This window comes from Eschscholzia californica, unplaced genomic scaffold, assembly GCF_041429995.1.
Source record: "Eschscholzia californica isolate CP2 unplaced genomic scaffold, dmEscCali1.0.p SCAF_4, whole genome shotgun sequence".
Lineage (NCBI taxonomy): Eukaryota > Viridiplantae > Streptophyta > Magnoliopsida > Ranunculales > Papaveraceae > Eschscholzia > Eschscholzia californica.
In genome coordinates this window covers 45,165,413-45,186,083 of record NW_028238461.1, presented here as the reverse complement: position 1 = coordinate 45,186,083, position 20,671 = coordinate 45,165,413, and the positions used below count along the sequence as shown (strand labels likewise).

Sequence of the window (20,671 nt, the reverse complement as noted above, 5' to 3'; positions counted from 1 at the left end):
AACCAACTCATTGGTTTCTCCCTGTATTTTTTCTCCTACTAAAAAAAATGATTTGCTATATCGGTAAACCACTTGTATCAATACAAAAAAGTGTAAATTTAGGTTATAAAAATAATACAAAAAATAATAACTAATAAAAATCTCTCTCAATAAATTTCGTAACATTTGATTGATACAAGTGTCCATGCCCTAGGACACGGGATATACCCTAGTAAAAAAAACTAAATTTGAAAGTATCTATGTCTAAATGATTGGCATATTACCATTTTCATAACTACCCAAATTTCTACTATAACTGAATTTTCATTCATAGGTTTAAGTGTATTAATTTGACATGCTTGTTCCTTGAGAGTTGTTGAATACACGTAGCTGTTAATTGTAGGATGTAGTTCTCCCAAAATGCAAATAGGATTGTCCAACCAGGGCAAATAACCTCTTAGTGTCAGTTTGACCCCAAACTAACATATGCTCCTTAGAAGAACACCAAACTACACTGTAGAACTAATAATTTCATGGTTGAAAATTGAAACATAAATCCCACACACGTACATCACACATGTACAAAATTTGGATTTGAAAGTCTCTGCTGAGAGTCTGACGTTGGAGTCGGAAAAAACCAAAACTCCCAAAATTCAAGGACCCCAAAATTGGGAACCCGAACCCGTACATTAGACTTGCCGTAAGTAATCCGCAGTGATAAAAACTATTTACAATAGGTAGTTTGGAATAATAAAGGGTTGGGAAAAATTAATTTAAATTACAGTAAATGAGTAGGTAACTCACAAAACTCATGCTTGTTGTGGAACAAGGCATTGTTTGTTTTTCTTAAGGTCTGAAATCTGAGTCAGTAGTAGTTTCACAGACTTTCTTTTTTATTATTAACCTGATGGAGATAAATTTTGAAACATGTCTTTTTAGTCAAAACATGTGTTTTCAATATGTAAAATTTAAATTGAAAAAAAGAAACAATTTAAGTTTGATTTTAGCGAAGTAGTAAATACATAGAAACTCTGTCTAAAAATAAAAATCGGATGTAATCCTTCACAAAAGGAAAATGCTAAATGTACAAAAATAAAGCACCCAGGCCTATTCCTGGTCCTGAGTTGGGTCAGGGTATAGCCAACCCATGTTAAGGCCCGGCCCAAGACTCTCTTAATTCGGGTTGGTTGGACCTGGCTCGGTCCGACCTTTTTTGAAAATCACTAAATAATTCCGACTACCCCGATTAGTCGTCTCAGTTCTAGTCGGGCCGAGTCGGGGATTAAAGCGAAATTCCATCTGACTAGGGTTTTGGCCCATAGTCGAGTCGGCAAGATGGAGACTCGGGAAGTCAGGAGTACTCGGGGATTAATCCCAACTTTTTCTTTATAAGATTCATGATTCCGTTATCCAAATACACCATAAAATTGATGTAAATGAAGAACAATATTTTTAATATCATTTCATACATGAAATCTATATAACAAGAGCAACAAACTGGGTACAAGTCTAAGCTTTCGATATCTATACGGTATGCCACTTGCAGTTTTAGTAAAAGCTCATGAGAATCCCGTAATAGCTCTCATTCAGAGTTTGCTATATTTACTTACATGTACTACTACATAAGTTTCGTCCAACTGATAGGTATTAACCGTACCACTTAACAAACGTATGAAGTATGCTCAAGTTTAGTGGTCAACTTACAGAATCAAGAACGTATAATTATGGACGATAGAAGAAACTATTCGTTCATAAATCATTATCCGTGGTTTTACTAACTTTTGGGAGTTGAAGATCCATGAGCCCAAGCAAGCTGGAACCAGAAGCATATGCAGGTCGGCGTTGTGAAGTAGATGCAACTGGATTTGCTCTTCCCTGACAATCACAATTTCAGAAGATGAAACTAACTTCAGTGTGTATGTGTGTGTAATATATAGGTTTACTTTCTAAATTGATTAATTAGAAGTGAGACCAACCTTGTTTTCTTTTGTGGATGATCCTTCACTTTCACATGCGAAAATTTCCCTCAGGATAGAATTCTGTAGTTCCTCTTCAATTGGGTCGGAGAAGATATCCATAAAGGCTTCGGGAGTAGTGAAGTCATCGTAAGAAAAATCACTTTCGTAGTCATATCCAAATGGATAGACACCTACATTCAATTTTGCAATAATCGGATTATTTCCAGAATTAAAGAGCTTTTTTGTAGCTTACTTCACCAAAAAGGAAATGAGAAAAAATAGCTAGTTCAACCCAAAACTAAAACGAAAAGAAAAAACATAGAACTATAACAATATGAATAGAAAAGGTACCACAACCATAACCAGAGAACGGGTCTTCAGTATCACCATCACCATCACCATCACTAGTGATAGCATCACTAGCATCACTGTCTAAGCCCAAGTTTCCCATCATTGATTCAATAAAGCTCTCCATATTTGAGTTCAGACTACAAAGAAAACAAATAATCAAAACTAGACAGCAGTGAATGGGGTTATACAGATCAACCAAAGATGTTTAGTTTATTGGACTGTTGATGTGGTTCAACAGGCAGAAATAATAATAATAAACTATATACAAAGGTTAGTAAGTAATTTAATTGTAATATGATCGGTATTTTGAGTTTCAAAACATGAATACCGAAGAATCGTTACCCATTCTGTATACAATGTAATAGACAATTCCTGCTACTTAAAATGAAGCTGAATTTAATATTTAAGAACTAATAAAGCAAAGAATAAAGTAAACTAACCAATCTAAAAGAGAATACTAAAACAACAAAACTGTCATTAATGGATAATTGTATTAATACGTAATGGCGTGATGCCGAGGACCGAGTTCACAGTGAGACAGTGACGACTAATGAGTCAACTAATGCAAGTCAAGTAGTGAGTGTAAAAACACCAAATAGAGCTACAAATGTTTCAACAAGGGAAGAGTTTGAAGTTAAGACCAGATCAGATAAAGATGGCTACAGACCTATTGCCAGGAACCTTTGCACCCATGGAGCTTGAGACCTTAGCTTTCTTTTCTTTTGCCTTTTGGCTGTTTTCACGTCTTGAGTCCAAATATTCCATATGTTTCTGCCTCTCTAACCTGGACAACTTAACCTTATCTTCTTCATTGTAGAGCCAAGCATCATCATCTGAAGGAGGAAAATCAATCCCCTTAAACTCTTCGGCAGTGTGGGGCAAAGCAAGAATCTGGTCGATGTGCCTTGCTGGTGCATTCATTATTTTGCTGAAATGAAAAATAACAGTCCCACACGGTAAGCATAAAATCTGCTAGAAAACTAATGCAACGTACAATCTAAACGAATGTTGGAAAGTATGAAACCAATCATATCACTAATATATTACAGATTAGTTTAATACATTAGTTCCTCTTCCAGCATAAATACACACGCAGGCACACACAAGCACACAGAACTATTTTTGGACCTTAATGAGTGGAACTCCCAATTATCCACTTACCAATTTGTTAGCTTCAAGGCATAAAATATACTAATATAGAACCATACGACTTTGTTAATATTATTGTGTGCCCATTCTGTTATGTGGTGGGGTCAAGTTTGTGGTTAGTATTAAATGCAATTGAAATGAAGATATCATGCTTCATTACTGATGGAAGCAAGAAGATTTTGGAATTCATACAAACAAAGAAGAACCTATAATAGGACACCCCAATATTGAATTTCTCAAGATATTCTTCAGATTGATATGTATCTTTGTAAAATTATGATAAATGAGTGAGATGGTTGCACAAAATCAAACAGGAGGTCAACGTGGGAGTTGATGAAGAACCATTGTTTGTTTTATCCTTATCTAACCAACATTTGCACTTTCTAGAATATTGCCAAACACAAATAAACTATAACTAACAAAAATGAATAACAACCAAATATCAAATTTCAATACGAGGCAGAGAGAGAGAGAGAGAGTACCTTTCCCTAAATAATAAAGAATGTTTTGTATAATAGTCTTGAGCTTTCTTCTTGAGACGGCGATATTTATTCGTTCCAGAGTGAATTTCTCTAAAATACCCACTACTTCTTAAACTCTCCAGAAAATCATCCCATGTACTCTGCTTCACTTCCACTCCTTCGCCTTTTCGGTGGTGCTGGTACATAATTTCAAACCCACAGGCTATCTTCATACCCAATACTGTTTCGATATAAACAAAAGTAGTAGTTCTGGGTGGTAATGGATAACCACAATTGGGTGCCTCAAATTCTTGTTCAACCAATATTCTATACATTGCCCTAGACATCCGTACAGATACTAGAACAAGCTCTTCTTTTCCATTAAGGCCATTACCATTGCTAATTAACTTCTTCGATCCTTCACCCAACTTCATCGAATCATTATTTCTGTTGAGAAAACCCTCTATCGCCACAGAAATCAAGCAAGGCTCCACTTTCAGAATTTTTGCTACTGAAACTGGAACCCTAACCCTAACTCGATGGATAGTCGTCAAAGACGACCTAGCTATTTCTGAGTAACTTGAAATTCGATTCTTAACAGACAACTGAGCCAACTCTGGAGCTCCATCTTCATAAACAGCTAAAAACCCTAAAAGTCCAAGCAACCCCGATTTGGAGGAAATATTTCCTTTATGAACAATTTGAAGTTGTCCATTTCTAATGAAAACTCGATTACTAACTGGACTATACAATTTCACCCAACGAGGAATAAAAGAAACAGAATCAAAAAGGAGAAACTCACCATCAGAATCCCAAACTTTAATCGAAAGATTAGGAAGTTTTCGTGAGATTTCAAAGAGGAGAAAGACAATAAACCATTCATCTTCGTAGTTATCACCGTACCGAGTTTTTCCATGAAAATGAGGAAGAGTGTTAGTATAACAGGGACAGTTATTATTATTAGGGTTAGGGTTTGAAGAAGGAGAAGGTGAAATAGAGAGTGTGAATGGTTCGTGTTGCCAGATATAGTCAGTAACGTAAGGAGAGATGATATTGAAGATTTGGACATAGATCGAGTGAAGGGAAGAGAAGAGTTCTTGATACTCAGTTTCAGTCATGAAATGGATGTTTGGTTGGAGGATTTCATCGGGAAAAATGGCGTAGAAAACAGTGCTTTTAGGGATATCGGTGGTGGTGGTTGTGGTGGTGGTGGTTTCAGGGAAGAAGGCGGAGTAAGACGGTGGTTGTGGTGGTGGTTGGTTTGGAACTCTGTGCATTTTGATTGAGGAAGCCATACTGTGTTTCGTGTCGACCAAGATTACTCATGCAACTTTATATACGGACGTACGTTATATATTTTAAATTTCGTTAATAGTTTTGGCGGGATCCGACCCCGTACGTGGCAACGTGGATGATGAATTCTATGGGCACCACCGTGATAGCTGAACGCCTGAACCTAACCCACCAAAACTCAAGTTGATATTATACACACCGTTTCTACCTACTAGGCTACTACTATACTCACTTTCACTTGACTTGGCCAATCTAATTTGACCAAGTCAAGTTTCTTTCTCACTTGCCACTTGGTCAAATAAGAATCAAACTAATAAAAATCAAAATTCTCTATCCAACCTAGGGATTTTCTTCCATTAACCGCAATCTACACAACCATGTCAAGCTTTTCACTGGGATAAGAAATTATGAAATCGTGCTATTACTTTCCTCTAATGACATCCTCTCTGTTGTAGCTTTATTTAGTATTTCAATAGTGAAAATTATGAAAAATAAAAAAAAGTTCAAATTATTATTTTGATCGTTACAAATTGTTAAAGACAAAAGAATTACTCACGAATTCAATATTGTGTTGTTTGAAGTGTTTTTTTAAAGATGGTGGTGCGCGCATTTGGTGAAAATGAGAAAAAGTAAGAAGGTAATCTAGTCGAGTAGATACATATTGTGTCGTTTGAAGTGTACTTTTTAAAGATAGTGGTGCATTTGTTGAAAATGAAAAAGAGTTAAGAAGGTAATCTAGTCCAGCAGGTAGATAAATCCTTCGACACGAAGTTACCAATGGGTGAGAGAACGTAACAATGAACTACACTCTAATATATGATAGAGCCTATAAGTGAGTACCTCACAGATTAGTAAACAACCATGTTCGTTTGTTGCATCTGACCTTTAAGTTGTCGATGGATACGACCTGTTTTTTTAATTTTGTGTTTTTGGGTCACCATGGGCTTCTTAAAGCCGTAAAACTGTATTAGTATACTATGTCTTCGTCAATAGTATATGTAGACGTTTTTATATTTCTTTTTTTACAATTCAACTATATATATATATACAAGTAAATTTTTTACAATTGACATATGAAATGAATTGCACCTTTTTTATATACATTTTTGTTCTTGTTTTTCTGTTCTTATGTTTTTTACATTGTTATCCCTTCTCGGTCAACATGATGTCTACTGCCGAACAAAGAATAAAATCGCGGTCATCTTCCTGATTTTTTTCATTTCACATGTAATTGGTAGTCGTCTTACCAACAGAGAATCGAAAGCTACATATTACTCTCTGGTTTTAGTTGGCAGGATGGATATCGGCGTCTAAACTTTAAAATGAAATACATCTTTTCAATTTAATAATTTAATTTAATTAATGTCAGTTGTCATCTTACTAACTGAAAACCAAGAACTATCCTTACAAAAAATTACTCTCATTAATTGTCAATATAAAATGTTACTCTTAGTTTTTTGCTCAGCAAAATGAGTACCTATGACCAAACGACTAAATCAGAGGCATCTTTCTAGTTTAGTTCACATGGCATTGGTAATCGTCGGGCAGGAAGATTAGCAAAATGTGTAAACAAAAAATGAGTGTACTACGGTAAAAAAAAATGGATCACTTTACTCGCCTCACTTACATTTCATTTAGCTTGGTCAATTTTCTTTGACCAAGTCACTGCACCACCGACTTAAAGTATTTTTTTGTGTTTTTTGATGAAATGACTTAAAGTTTCTTTTATCAGTAAAAATATCAAAAAAATTTCAACAAAAAAAAAAAAGTAAAAATATCAAAATCATACCATTAGCTCACAACTAATACACCCTCAAATCATACCAGCAGCTCAGAGCTAATACACCCTCAGTGGTTCTCTTCCCACTTTCTTGGGGCTAGCTCCCATGATCCCATCTCTTGGGTGCATTTTTTTTTTCTTTTTTTTTTTTGACGAAGGAAAATAACATTACTGAATAAGCAAATACAAAGCTTTTGGCGTACAGCCGTAATAGAAGAAGGTATTACATTCCATATTTTTCTTTGACAATTTCTTCTGCCCCATTTAGCTAGAGCATCAGCCTGAATGTTGCATTCCCTAGGAACGAATGTGAATATCGTACAGTCGAATTTGTCAATGAGTTCTTTAACTTGTTGCATAATCTTTTTGGATTGCCAGTGAAGGCCAACATTTTGACCGTTGATGAATAGGATGAGAGCTTGATTATCACTTGATGTGCACATGGGTAATATTCAACTCTATGGCCCATTTAACACTGAGTAGTATGGTGATGCTTTCACATTCTTCCGCATTCTGACATCGAACTGAGTCTGCTGCTGCGATAATAAAAGCAGAGTGTTCATCTCTGATGATACAACCTATGCCGGCTGGTTCCGTGCTCGTGGAAAAAGATGCGTCGACATTAAGTTTTATGAATGGTGTCGATGGAGGTCTCCATGTTTGTTGCTTAGTTTTTTCCCTGCATTTGTTAGTGATAATAGATTCAATCTTAATTGGCGTAATAGAGGTGGTATTTATCCTGTCAATCATTTGTCTCGGATTTTGTTTCTTTGTGGTGAAGCAATTTTCACAACGTGCTTTCCATATAGACCACAAAATTTTGGCATATAGTAGGGCCAGTTCTTCATCTAGATTTTTCCATGGATGGATCCATTGATTTGTAGAGTCTATTTGATCTGTTCTTACCTGAAAGTGAAACCATATCGCTTTCGCAAAGGTGCAGTGAAGCATAACATGATCTAATGTTTCGTTTTCGATACAATTAATACAAGAGAATTGGTTTCCAATGTATTTACCTATTTTTGCCTTTACTGGTAGCCATTAGTACAACATTTCCACAGAAATAGTTTAACGCGTGGAATAGTATTCATATTCCATATAAAAAAACCAGTCGGTTTGATCCTGCATAAGATTAGTACTGCCTATTCTCAGAAAATTATACATAGATTTAATCGAAAAATTACCTGATTTTGTTAGCGTCCATATGGGGTTATCCTTGGTTGCTTTGGATATTAATGTTTATGATTGAGCTGTAGATATCACTGTTAAAACAACTCTGTAAAACATTAGTATTCCAAGTATTATTATCCATAAGTTGTGCTACCCATTCGAGGATAGACTCATTATGGTTAGTAACAGGAGGAGGGTGGTTAGCTTTGGGAGGTGTGGGTTTATGAGACTTAGGGAAATATTTACCCTTAAGAATTTTAACCAAAACAGCGTTGGGATTGTTGATAAGACGCCAGTTGATCTTGTTGAGGAAGGCCTGGTTGTCGAGATGAGGGAGGCGAATACCAAGTCCTCCAAATTCGCGGGGCATGCAAATGGTGGACCAGTTGAGAGTATGAAATGTTTTGGATTTTCCCCATCATAAAGTCCTTTGGATGGACTCAATGCTGTTGCATACGCATTTAAGTATGGCAAAGCATTGCATTTGGTATCAAGGAACGGCCGTTGCGATCGTCGAAATGACTACCGAGCGACCAGCCTGAGAGAGAAAATGAGTTTGCCATTTGGCAAGCTTATTCTTAATCTGGGTGCATTTTTCTTTGAAGTGCATTTTTGGAAACCTTTTCCTAATAAATGACAAATTAATTGGTACCAATATGCGGTTTGATATTCCAACTTTCTTCTTCGAACTCTCAACAAAAAAATTACTTTGTTCTGTGAAAGTGACATTACAGCAGTTATCCATATAAAAACAACAGTTTCATAACAAACTTTCTGCCTAAACTAGAGAGGATTGTAGTCATTTTTTATCCTGTTTGGTAGCAGAATCTTCAGGGAGTTTCAGACCCATGAGCCCAAGCAAGTTAGAAGCAGGCCCAGGAAGACCTTGTTGAGAAGAGAAAGAATCAAGAAGACTCTTCACCAGGTTTACATCCACATCAACTGGGGTGAACTCATCATCCTCCATATCCACTCCAGCATTTGAAGTTGAAGCTCCCTGCAATTACAATTTATACGTGTTATGTGGTGTCGGAACTTACAAAGTAAAAAAACTACGATAATGGCTGTGAAACCGTTTCATAGGAATTATCCAATTGTTTCAATCATGGGGGATACCATTGAGAACTAACATATTGTATTTTATCTAAAGTTAGTATGGGTTGAATATTTAACCACCTTTGGTATCTTATATGAAAAATACATTATATCGTTCCTTTGTTGTTAAATAATTTCGAGTTTGGGTAAGTATCATTATTACAAATATAATATTGAAAGTTGATTAGTAATGAATGAAGTTAAAAGAAGAAAAAGATAAGAACCTGATTCTCTTTTCCAGATGATTGTTCATTTGCTCGGACGAAACTTTTCTTCAACGATGTAGACTTTAGTTCTTCATTCAGAGCATCAGAATATGTATCCATAAAGTTATCTTCTCTATCCTCGTCACCATCCTCAGCAAAGTCACTCTCGTCTTCAGAGTCATCTGCATATTTTAAATGGTTTTGTTATAAGCCATTAGTCAATCCCAAAATTAGAGTACATGCACAAATCGATATCCAGAATAATGAATGCATGGTTGATCTGAAGAAGTCAAGAATCAAAACAGACAGGAAAGCAAAAACTCCCAAAACTAGCAAAGCATGTGTACTAAAGAGATAAACTACGTAAGAAGCAAAATTAAGTTTGGAACTCAAATAATCCTATAGAAGTTACCATATTCCATTTCTGAAGAAGAACCTTCGTCGAGATCAGCATCATCCTGTCCTAATTTTCCCATCACGGATTCCATTTCTTTCATAAAGCGGTCAACATCAAGATCAACTGGATTTGAGTCCCTTAAAAAAGCAACAATTAGAGTAAGTGACACGATTTGTCGTCAGCACCCTTAAACATACTTCTGAAAGGTAAATGCCATGAAATAACTTTTATCATTTGAAACTTTGGCAATACTGATGGATGAAATTCATTTTACCCGGAAATAAGTCAAAACAGCTTTTGACGTCTTATAGGTAAAAAAAGAAGTTAGCAATGCTTTAAAGACAACAAATTATAGAAAAAGCATGTAAATCCGCAAGATTTTCAACCATTTACAAGCTATGATACCTGTTTTGGGGAACCTCTGCACCCTCGAAGCTCGACACCTTGTGGACAAAGCTTTGCATAGATTTTACAATATTGCCAAGATCGGAATCACCGAATTTGGTGTCCGCAGACGGATCAATGCCTTTCTTTCCTTTAGCCTTTTGGCTCTTTTCACGTTTTATCTCATAATTTTCCATCTCTTTTTCTCTCTCTAACATGGCCGACTTTAACTCATCTTCACCATTGTAGAGCCAAGCATCATCATCTGAAGGAGGAATATCAATACCCTTAAATTCTTCGGAAGAATCAGGCAAAGCAAGAATCTCATCAATGCGTCTAATTGGCGCATTCATCATTTCACTGAAACAAAAAAAGGACAATTGACATTGTAAGCATACAAACTGCTACAAAACAAATACATTTTACACTATAGAAATGAAAGTAGGCAAACGAAAACATGGTCAAATTACTTGCGAACGTAATATAGTTCATTAGAAAACTAAGTTGGAACATAACAATCAATTCATATTTGGAGATAACATTTGACACAATGACATTGTAACCATAAAAATTGCTCACGAACACATACAATTTACACAATACAATTGAAAGTAGGCAAGCTCGAACATGTTCATATCCCTTGCGATCAAATTACAGTCATATACTCGTATAAATTCATTTTCGAAGTTAGCAAAAATTAACACCCTTTTTCCAATAAAACAACACAAGTAAATTGAAATAATCTACGACGAAAAACTGCAAGGAATATTCTTAATTGAGTAATATATAACAATTTTGTAAGATAAAATAGAAACAATACCTTGCCCTCGAAAACAAGGAACTATTCCTATAGTATTCTTGAGCATTTGCCATGAGACAACGATATTCATTCGACCCAGGAATAAGGTCTTTGAAATACCCACTACTCTCTAAACTCTCTTTAAAAGCATCCCAAGTACTCCCCTTAACTTCCGATCGCTCATGGCGTCTCTGCTGATACATCATCTCAAGCCCACAAGCAATTTTCATCCCTAACTCAGCTTCAACATAAACTGAATTATCCATTCTAGGTGGCATTGGATAACATTTTGGTGCTTGAAATGTCTGTTGAACCAATTGTGCATACATTGCCCTAGACATTCTCACAGATACTTGAACAAGCTCTTCACTAGTTCCACCACTTACAAATTTCTCCATTTTTGAAGCTGATTTCATCGAATCGATATCTCTATCATAAAACGCCTCAACTGCTAACGAAATCAAACAAGGTTCATGCTTTAAAACTTTCGCCACTGAAATCGGTACCCTAACCCTAACCTGATGCATATTCAACCTAGCTCTCTCCGGGTACCCTGAAATTCTGTTTTTCACAGCTGCCTGAACAGTATTCGATGCTCGAACTTCTTCACCATGAGAAACAATGAAGTTCAAAGCATCAAACAGTTTCGGATTAGAAGAAATTTTTTCTTTAGGAACAATATTAAGTTCGCCTTTTCTAATAAAAACTCGATTCAAACTAGTTTCAGGGTTTAACCAACGAGGGAGAGAGAAAGCAGCTTCAATGAGAAGAAATTCACCATCAGTATCCCAAACCCTAATAGAAACGTTAGGGATTTTACGAGAGATTTCAAAGAGAAGGAAAACAATGAACCATTCATCTTCAAGGTTATCACCGTACTTAGTTTTTCCATGGAAGTGTTGGATTTCAGTAGAACATGAACAATTAGGGTTTGATGATGATGAGAGAGAAAGTGTGAAAAGTTCATGTTGCCATATGTATTCATTGGTATAAGGACAGATTGTATTGAGTATTTGAAGGTGAAGAGAGTGAAGAGAAGAAGATAAATCACTTTCGTCTTGGGGTTTAGTTAGGGTTTTGGAGGAAGAAGAAGAAGGATTATTGAGGGATACATCAGGAAATATAGCGTAAAAGACAGTGTCTTCTGGTATTCGTGAATTTGTGGAGAAAGGGAAGGTGGAAGAAGAAGTTGGTGCTTCTGGAAATTTGTTCATACTTTCTTTAGTCTATCAGGTGATTTGTTCTTAGGGTTTATATAGTACCAGAAAATCACTTCATGTCTGGATCCGGGTCGGTTATATTTGTCATTAGATTGAACCGATCTCAGAACCGACCCAGCAGTGCCGTTTGAAGTTTGAACTTTGAATGACCAGCCTTCGGAGCAGCTAGCGGAGTAAGGGTATACTACAGCCAACCGATCTCAGAACCGACCCAGCAGACCCGTTTGAACTTTGAACGACCAGCCTACTGAGCAGCTAGCAGAGTTAGGGTATTGTCTGCTCCGGCAATCTAAGGCTCGTCCCTTTCGGGCTGCCATTAGAGTGATGATATTGTCTGCCTCCGCACTCTTAGCCTTCACAGCTTCAAAACAGACACTTGATGTTGGAGTAACATGTGTTTATTTTGCAAATTACAACACTCTCCCAAGAACACTATAATGTTGATACATGATATAAGATTGTACAGACCAATCTTTTGGGTTGCTAGCGCTATTGTCTATTTTGAGACCCCAAAATCTCGCGACTTTAGAACATGTTAGAAGGAAATAGTGCTTAATCGTTATATAAGGGGAATATTTCATCTCCTTATGTAGAAATGCAACATTTTTTAAAAGGAATATGCAAATATGGAGAAGTCTATCGTTGACCGAAGAAATATTTGGGAACCGTCGCTAAAAGAAGTTACTGTAATTTTTATTTAGAGTTTTATAAACACTGAGGTTAAAGATTCTCTCTAGTGAGGAAAGGGCAGAATAAGATTGCAGAACAAAATAAAAAACCAAACATGATTTGATTTTCACCTCGAAGCAAATAGATTTACATATAAACCACCCTTTCCCCACCTTGCTGATCCACTACTAACTAACCATGGGTTCGATTCATGCCGGTCTTATAAACACTAGATTGATTCCAGTCTCAGTTAGCTGTCTGGTGAGTTTGTCTTCTTTGTCATTTAGCTTCCAATTTGATTAGCAACCTGCACTTCATCATTCTCATCTGCTACCACTTTAACTTCACTACTAGGATTCTCCGTTGTTTGCTTTTCAATAGCCATCTCTGAATCTTTCACTGCTTGCCCACAATCTTTGATCACATCCGCCGAAGAATCCAGGTTCACCTCTTCCACTGGCTTAACCTTTTCTTCCTTCGATAAGTTTCCAACATTAATAATTGGAGTAGCATTTCTGTTCTTAACTTCAGCAGCAGGTGCAGGAGCCTGAGTGGTCACTGCAGGAAACGTCGAAATAGACGGTACTGCAGGAAGGTTTGTGGACACTGACGGTGCTGCTGGTGTCGCACCCGTACGAATATAATGTACATTAGAACGGGCGGCTGAGTGATTAGGCGTAAATGGTTTCGTGACTCCTGGAAGAGGTGGTTTCCCGAGAGTCCCTACAGGTCTTATATGAAAAGCATTTTTGGACTGTGCAGCTTTCATGAACGATTTAGCAGCTTCGGGAGGAGCAATACGGGCACCAGCAGCAACAGCAGTTGCTTGTATCAGAGGATTTGGGCCCGTTGTAGGTTTGACAGGGATAGATGGTGGAGTGGATGGTGGCTTTTTGATTATTGCTCGAGATTTCAGTGATGTTGTATTCGGTGTCTTTTTCGGAAGTGATGTACCTGTCGGGAGGGGCAGTTTTTGATTCTGAGGTGAAATACTGTTGCTAATTGTAGCCTTTCCATTGGCTTCCAAGGATTGGGTTCCCACCGGAGCAATTTCAGTGAGCGAAGTAGGAAGGGCAGAGGTTCCCACTTGAGAGACAGTATTTTTTGTACCTATTTTCAATTGCATACAAAAGTTAATTGAATTTCAAGAAAGAAAATTTCTGAAACTTGAATAAATAAAAATTACGGTTGAAAAATCCAAGCATAAAATACACACTAGCTATGGTATATTAAGTGAAGTATTACAAGACAGACCCATGATTATCTTATGTTTGAGCATAGTCTCATCGACACGACAATAACTTTGAAGGTAAGTCAAAATGATAATTTTACCCATATCATATGATTTGGGGATTCTACACTTACAAGTACCTGACATTTCACTCGATTGAATTATACAGAGATCTACCATCAGAAAGTTAGGTGAATTGATGCAAGCAAAACAGATGTCCTACAGTCCTAGAGTGTCTGTTAAGTACCTAACAGTAACATAATTGCTGTGCTTATTATGACCATGATATAGAAATGATCCTCAAAAAAGATCACAACTCAGATTATTTCCATGAGGGTGGTAAAAGAGAGGGGGAAAATTAGTGGGTAGATAAAAGTGGTTGGGTAGAAGTGGGATTTCCCACAGATAATTTAAAAAAATAGATTTGAGTGAGGCATCTATCCACTCACCCAACCCCAATGTGACTCTACATCTCTACCACTGAAAAATATTAGCTTACCGACTGTAGATGATGCTTTCATGCCATCAATTGGCATATCAAGAGCAAGTGAGAAGGCATGTCGAGTTGCAAGCAGCGTCTCAGAGAGTTGTGAGCCTGTTAGGCCTGGATTCAAGTTTCCTTCGCGCTTCTTTATTATAGACCACCTCTGCAAATATCAAGAAAACCTATTAAGAATAAATAAATAATTAACAGGACAGTTGAGGACAAGTAAAACAAGTAGTTCAATAACAACGTCAAGTGGGAAGAAAACAAATAAAAAACAATTTTTAAACCAAACTACAATTCATTCCCAAAACAAAGTTCATGAGACAGCTGATTCCGTTGCCGGGATTCGAACCCGGGTCATCTGGGTGGGGCCCAGACATCCTTACCATACTAGATGACAACGGTTTATCAGTACACTTCCATTTGTTCGTAAAGATGAACAGGTATAACTCGGCCTCGTATTCTAGAAAAACTTCAGAGTTTTCTTTAAAAAAATCAACTGTTAACATCAGTCAGTAGTATAAAGGTTAATAAATAACTAAAGGTTTATCTGTTACCCATACTCAACTGTGCACTAACAATAGCCACCGAAAAGTTAACTCATAAATTGTTTCACCGAAATTGGGTGAATAGCCCATATATATAAGGAGGACCCAAGCCCAATGATCATGAAATTCTCCAAGAAGAAAGCTAAAGAACCTGAGATAACTGCGAAGGAGTTCTATCGCCCTTGAAGTCTCCTTTGACAATGTTTGCCCAATTTCTTTCACCGCATTTCTGGACAGCAGCAATGAGCTCCAAATCTTCCTCTTCTGTCCATGGTTTCCTTTTTCTTTTCAGAGGCAAAGCACTAGTGTCTGTTCCACTTGCACCTAATCCTTCTGTTGTCGTCACTTTAGAGATTGGTTGTTTCGGGAGAGAAACAGGGACTACGATATTGGTCCCTTTGGACCACGATTGTTGTTCATTATGTGATGCATCATTCGGAGCTTGACCATTAGGTATGTTTATAGTCAGTGGGGCCTCTATGGTTGAGCTGTTTGTCGTACATGAATCCTTCGGTAAACTAGAAGCAAGGAGCACCTGACCAAATCATCCAACGCCAATATTCAGCCAACGAATTGGTAACTACCCACTTAAGCAGTGAGAGAAGGTCATTATAAAGGTTGTGGATATTTACTAAATTATAGTGATATAACTAGTAAAAAGTAACAAACCCAAACAATCAAGGCCCCGGCAATTCCTTTGGTCATAATAAGTAACTCCCCCATAAAGATCCACAATCAATAGAGTTTTGGCATCGGATCATGTATGAATAATTGACTAAACGTTGCAAATGAAGTTTCTCACCTTAGCACAAGCTGCAGCCTCCATAGATGCTTCATCGCTAACAGGAGGAAAAGCTTCCAACTCATATTCTAAGTCACTATCATCATCCTATAAGCCAATATTCGTAATCAAATCCATTACCCAAACTGAGAGATAAAAAGTATGAAAACTGTGCCTTAATTAATGTATCAGACCTTTGAATGTTAATGTTTAGAATGTGCGACTGAAATTTGCAACATTTTTATTCTTACTTTTGCATATAACTAATAATACCTCCCAATAAAGTTATAGGTCTTGTTACTTTGTCTATCAGTGTCAAGTACACCAGAACCCGGAAATGTCAATCATCATACTCCTGTCTTCCGAAAAAAACATCGAAAGACAGGAGTATGATACTTCAGAATATGACATATTTCCGACATTAAAAACAGCAATTCAAGATTTAAAAGAAAATATGTTTGCCGAAGACTAAGAAAAATACCGAACATGTTCAACTCAAAGAAGATATAAAACTGACCAAAGGCTTAGCTTCTTCTACTTTTTCTGTCAATGTCCCACAATAAGCCAAATGTCGCCACAGCATTTGATATTCCCGCGCATTAGAAATCCCAGTTGACGTCTTGTTTACCAACACATTCCAATCAATCTTCACATCAGGAAACTGAGAAACTTCTCGAAGGACAGCTAGAACTTGTGTAGCAGAATACCTGTGAGTGACGAGAATTACGTAAGTACATCACTAGCTAGCACCGTTCTACAATATCTGCTTATACTAAAATCAAGACAATATTTGTGCAAAAGAATCACATAATAATATCATCAGTATCTATCGAATATATAAAGTAAATTAATGGTATGGTGGAATCACAGTAAATCAAGGGATGAACAAGAATGAGGTCGACCCATATAATTAAACATTACCCAAATTAAAATCTTAATTAAACATTACTCAAAATGTGTGTAATCAATTTCTAATGCCATCTATTTCTCTTGGATAGTGGTGGGAGATACTACCCAGATTAAGGCCAAATATGATGTGATCCACAACAGCCTAACAAACCCCTAATTATAGAAGTAACCAAATACAAATAAGAACGAAATTACCTCTTCAGAAGTGAAGCAACACCATCTTCACTGATCAATCCCTTCCTCTTCCTTGCATTACTGCTATTAGCCATTTACTTGAAATTACATGTACAGAATCAATAGAGTAAAAACCCTAAACCCACAAGAATAAGATTAAAATAATGGGTTTAATGGTATGATCGCCACAGCATCTATCGAATAAACCCTAGAAAAACTCCTACAGAGAAAAGAAGAAATAGTCCAATACCAAAGTTGATGTTGTTACAGAACGGAGAGAGAGAGAGAGAAGAAGAAGAGAGAGGGAGTTTAAAACTACCGGAAAGCCCGGGATCCCTTTCTTGAGTCTTAAACATCCGGATTTAAGGCGGTGCGAATAGGCCCGTTTGCGGAAACTCGAAATTTTGGGTGGAAATTTTTTGTTATATTGCGGTTGGCCCCTAAAGTTTTATCAGCTTTTCGTGTGGCCTCCTAAGCTAGGACAAAATGCTGAAATGGTCTCCAACTTGAATTTTCTATGGGTCAACTGAAAAGTCAAAAAAAATTTGTCCATGTTTGTCCTTTTGTCTTTTTCTATTTTATCTCTATTTCCATCTCTTATGTTTCTTGCTCTTTAATGGTAGCATTTTATTTAATCTTCATCATATCCATTTTTCATCTTCCCCATAGACACCTTCAAAAGAAAAACTAATTACTTTTCGTATTATATTTTTAAAATTTTTAGGTATTTTTAGCTTATCCTTCCGTCACTAATTGGTAATCGAGTTTACCCCCCTTAATGATCGGTATTTGGGCTTACTCTCTTAGATTTATTGTTTTTGACAAAACGATTCCTGGTAGTTATTGTTCCACCTTACTTTTTGTTTGATTTTGTTGGAAATATGATTAGTAAAGATTGATTTTGCTTGTTTATTATTTAATTTATGATTTTATTTTATTGAAAAATCTACTATGATATACATTAGTCGTTACAAGACATTGATACATCGAGACGATGTGATAAGCACGATACTGCCGAAATACTACTGAGCCTAGAGTCCGAAGAATTAAATGGCCTATAGTCTGACAAATTAAATGACCTACTTTATTTTAGGCCGCGGCTTTGGGGAATAAAGAAAATTCTCCGGGGAATAAAGACTTTTCTTAAAATTAGTCAAATAAGATTGACTTTTATGTTTCTTTTTATTGCTAAGGGGCTTCTAATTTTGGGAGTTCAAAATAAAACAAATTTTAGAAGGTTCCATCTCATCACCTCTCTCTACCACCTCATCTTCACGCCATATCATCATCTTCTCCGGCAAAGGTCGCCGGCCGGAAAATAAAACAAATTTTCCGGCCGGCGACCTTCAAACATAAAAAGAAAAAAAAAATATTATTTTCTCTCTCCTCTCTCTCTCTAATTTTTTCTTTTCTTTTCTCTCTCTCTAGAACAGATCTAGAGAGAGGATATGTTCTCAAGAACAGACCTTGAATGGTCGCCATAAAAATTTGTTCTCAAGAGAGAGGATCTGTTCTCAAGAACAGACCTTCGCCGGAGAAGATGATGAGGTGGCGAGAAGATGAAGTGGCAGAGAGAACAGATGAGATGGAGAACTTTTAAAAAAATGTATTCTGTATTCCCCATAAAAATTTGTTACCCAAAGAACTTTCAAAAAAATCTAGATTCCCTCGAGAATTTATTCCCCAGAGAATTTTCTTTATTCCCTAAAGCCGGGGCCTTATTTTATATTCAAGTTCAATAGTCCTGAATTTGCACTTCCATGAGATCAAACCTGGGACCTCTGCATTGCAGAGTATATGCAATGATCAACTGGGCTACCAGTGGTCGGCAATTTTTTTTTGATGAAAGGAGGTTAATACCTCAATTTATTAACTTGTAAAATTTAGATTCATGTTAGAACAATCTATCTCCAACTGACTTACAATAGACCTCGAAATCTGATAGATCTCCGTACTTCGAATTAAAACATTATCATAAGCAGATTTTGCTACGATATGAGCTACCTTATTTGCCTCACGATAGCAAAAATTAAACATAGTGTTCTGTAACCTTGCAACACCTTCGACAATCTTTATAACAATTGGTTTAATTTTTCATGGGATAACCTCCCTATCCTTCGAGCAAGCTTTTATGATTGTCAATGCATCTCCTTCTAGTATGTACTCATATCTAACATGGATAGAGTAAGTTTTACTGCCAACCGAGCTGCAATAGCTTCAGTCTCCATTGCCCGAAGAAGATTTGAATTTCCTCATCAAAGCCTAACGAACTTACCTTCCTCATTTGTGCACACAGCAGCTGCACCTCCCCTATCATTCGAAAACGCCCCGTCGAAGTTGATTTCTAGACAACCCAATGGCGGTGGTTTCCAGTATTGCACTTCTTTCTCCATTTGTATATTCACCTGATCCTCACTATTTACTCTCCAAGCCGAGAAGTCTGCTTGCGTAGGAGAAGTCTCTGTTATAATTTTGTAAACATTCAGTTGTACTCCATTAAACACACAAACATTTCTTGCTTTCCATAAGCACCAAATAACATATAGTCTATGTTCAATAACTGCTTCGTCTTCTTCATTATTTCCCATCCAGCGACAAATTAATTGTTTAAAAGCTTTTTTCCCTTCAACCCATAAATTTAAGGGGTAGCTCATCCACATTTCCCTTGCCTTCTTACATAATCAGAATAGATGATCATCATCTTCTTCTTTCTCCTCACAAATAACACAAATGGTAGATACTTCAATATTATATTTTAGTGCTTGTACCTTTGTTGGTAATGCATTTTGAAGTCTCCATACGAACATTTTAACTCTTGGAGCTACATTGAACTTCTTCCACGATGTCCTTCATGATAACCCATTTTCTAATTCAACTCTTCTAGAGGATGTAGGCTTCTCTTTTATCAAGGAAGTATATAAAGATTTTGTAGTAAAATCACCTTTGAGTGTATGTATCCAAATCAACTCATCCTTCTTATTTAGTTCGGAAAGTGGGATTTCACAGATTGCCTTGGTGAATAACTCATCAAATTTGTCTTCTATAACTCTCTTCTTCCAACCCCCATTCTCATCAATAAAGTCCTTCACAATAAATAAATTTTATACTCAAGTTCAATATTCCTGGATTTGCACTTCCATGGGGTCGAACCCGGGACCTCTGCATTGTAAAGTATATGCACTGACCAACTGGTCTATCAATGGTTGACAATTTATGATTTTATTATCACATATCAAACATGTCCTTAATAGTTTTGACAATAATAAGAAATATATTTGGTACAAGTCTACATTGATTGTGGAAGGGAATGTGTTATGGTCAAAGTGCTAGAGAAAACCACACCTATGGAATTAGCTTTTGCAGTAAGATACACCAACAACCATTTGGGAAGTGAGGCATGTAGAACGCACCCACAAATAACATCTAAACTTTAGTTAAGTAGTTAAGCAAAGTCTTGAAGATCATATTATAGACTGTAGAGGAACAAATAGTCTTCCAGATCCAGAAAAGAAAATAATTGTTCGTGTTAGTCCCACATTTATTGTCGACATGGACGGATACAGAGGATGCGAGTGGGTTCAAGCGCACCCCCAAAAAAATTAATTAGTAATATTAGTAACTTTTATACAT

The 20,671-nt window shown here is 36.6% G+C and overlaps 3 protein-coding genes across 4 annotated transcripts; all 3 read right to left on the bottom strand.

The window, feature by feature from the left end:
• Positions 1-1,428: 1,428 nt before the first annotated feature.
• LOC147545093 (protein ecdysoneless homolog) lies at positions 1,429-5,249 on the bottom strand. 2 transcript variants are annotated; one of them, XM_086672866.1, is made up of 5 exons: positions 3,920-5,249; positions 2,956-3,216; positions 2,289-2,425; positions 1,956-2,128; positions 1,429-1,854 (listed from the first exon to the last, which is right to left on the bottom strand). In XM_086672866.1, exons 1-5 carry the CDS (start codon positions 5,191-5,193, stop codon positions 1,729-1,731), a joined length of 1,971 nt encoding a protein of 656 aa, XP_086528992.1. In that variant the 5' UTR covers positions 5,194-5,249; the 3' UTR covers positions 1,429-1,728. The 2 variants fall into 2 exon arrangements, with proteins under 2 accessions (XP_086528992.1, XP_086528993.1); XM_086672867.1 differs by having other exon boundaries at positions 2,295-2,425; positions 3,920-5,238.
• A 3,537-nt stretch (positions 5,250-8,786) lies between these two features.
• On the bottom strand, positions 8,787-12,581 carry LOC147545092 (protein ecdysoneless homolog). The gene is made up of 5 exons (XM_086672865.1): positions 11,044-12,581; positions 10,245-10,583; positions 9,855-9,976; positions 9,461-9,624; positions 8,787-9,138 (listed from the first exon to the last, which is right to left on the bottom strand). The coding sequence occupies exons 1-5, from the start codon at positions 12,234-12,236 to the stop codon at positions 8,941-8,943; spliced, it is 2,016 nt and encodes a 671-aa protein (XP_086528991.1). The 5' UTR covers positions 12,237-12,581; the 3' UTR covers positions 8,787-8,940.
• Positions 12,582-12,914: 333 nt separating this feature from the next.
• LOC147545091 (uncharacterized) lies at positions 12,915-17,439 on the bottom strand. Its single transcript, XM_086672861.1, has 6 exons — positions 17,063-17,439; positions 16,476-16,665; positions 15,980-16,066; positions 15,329-15,712; positions 14,642-14,789; positions 12,915-14,021 (listed from the first exon to the last, which is right to left on the bottom strand). The coding sequence occupies exons 1-6, from the start codon at positions 17,134-17,136 to the stop codon at positions 13,195-13,197; spliced, it is 1,710 nt and encodes a 569-aa protein (XP_086528987.1). The 5' UTR covers positions 17,137-17,439; the 3' UTR covers positions 12,915-13,194.
• Positions 17,440-20,671: the final 3,232 nt, after the last annotated feature.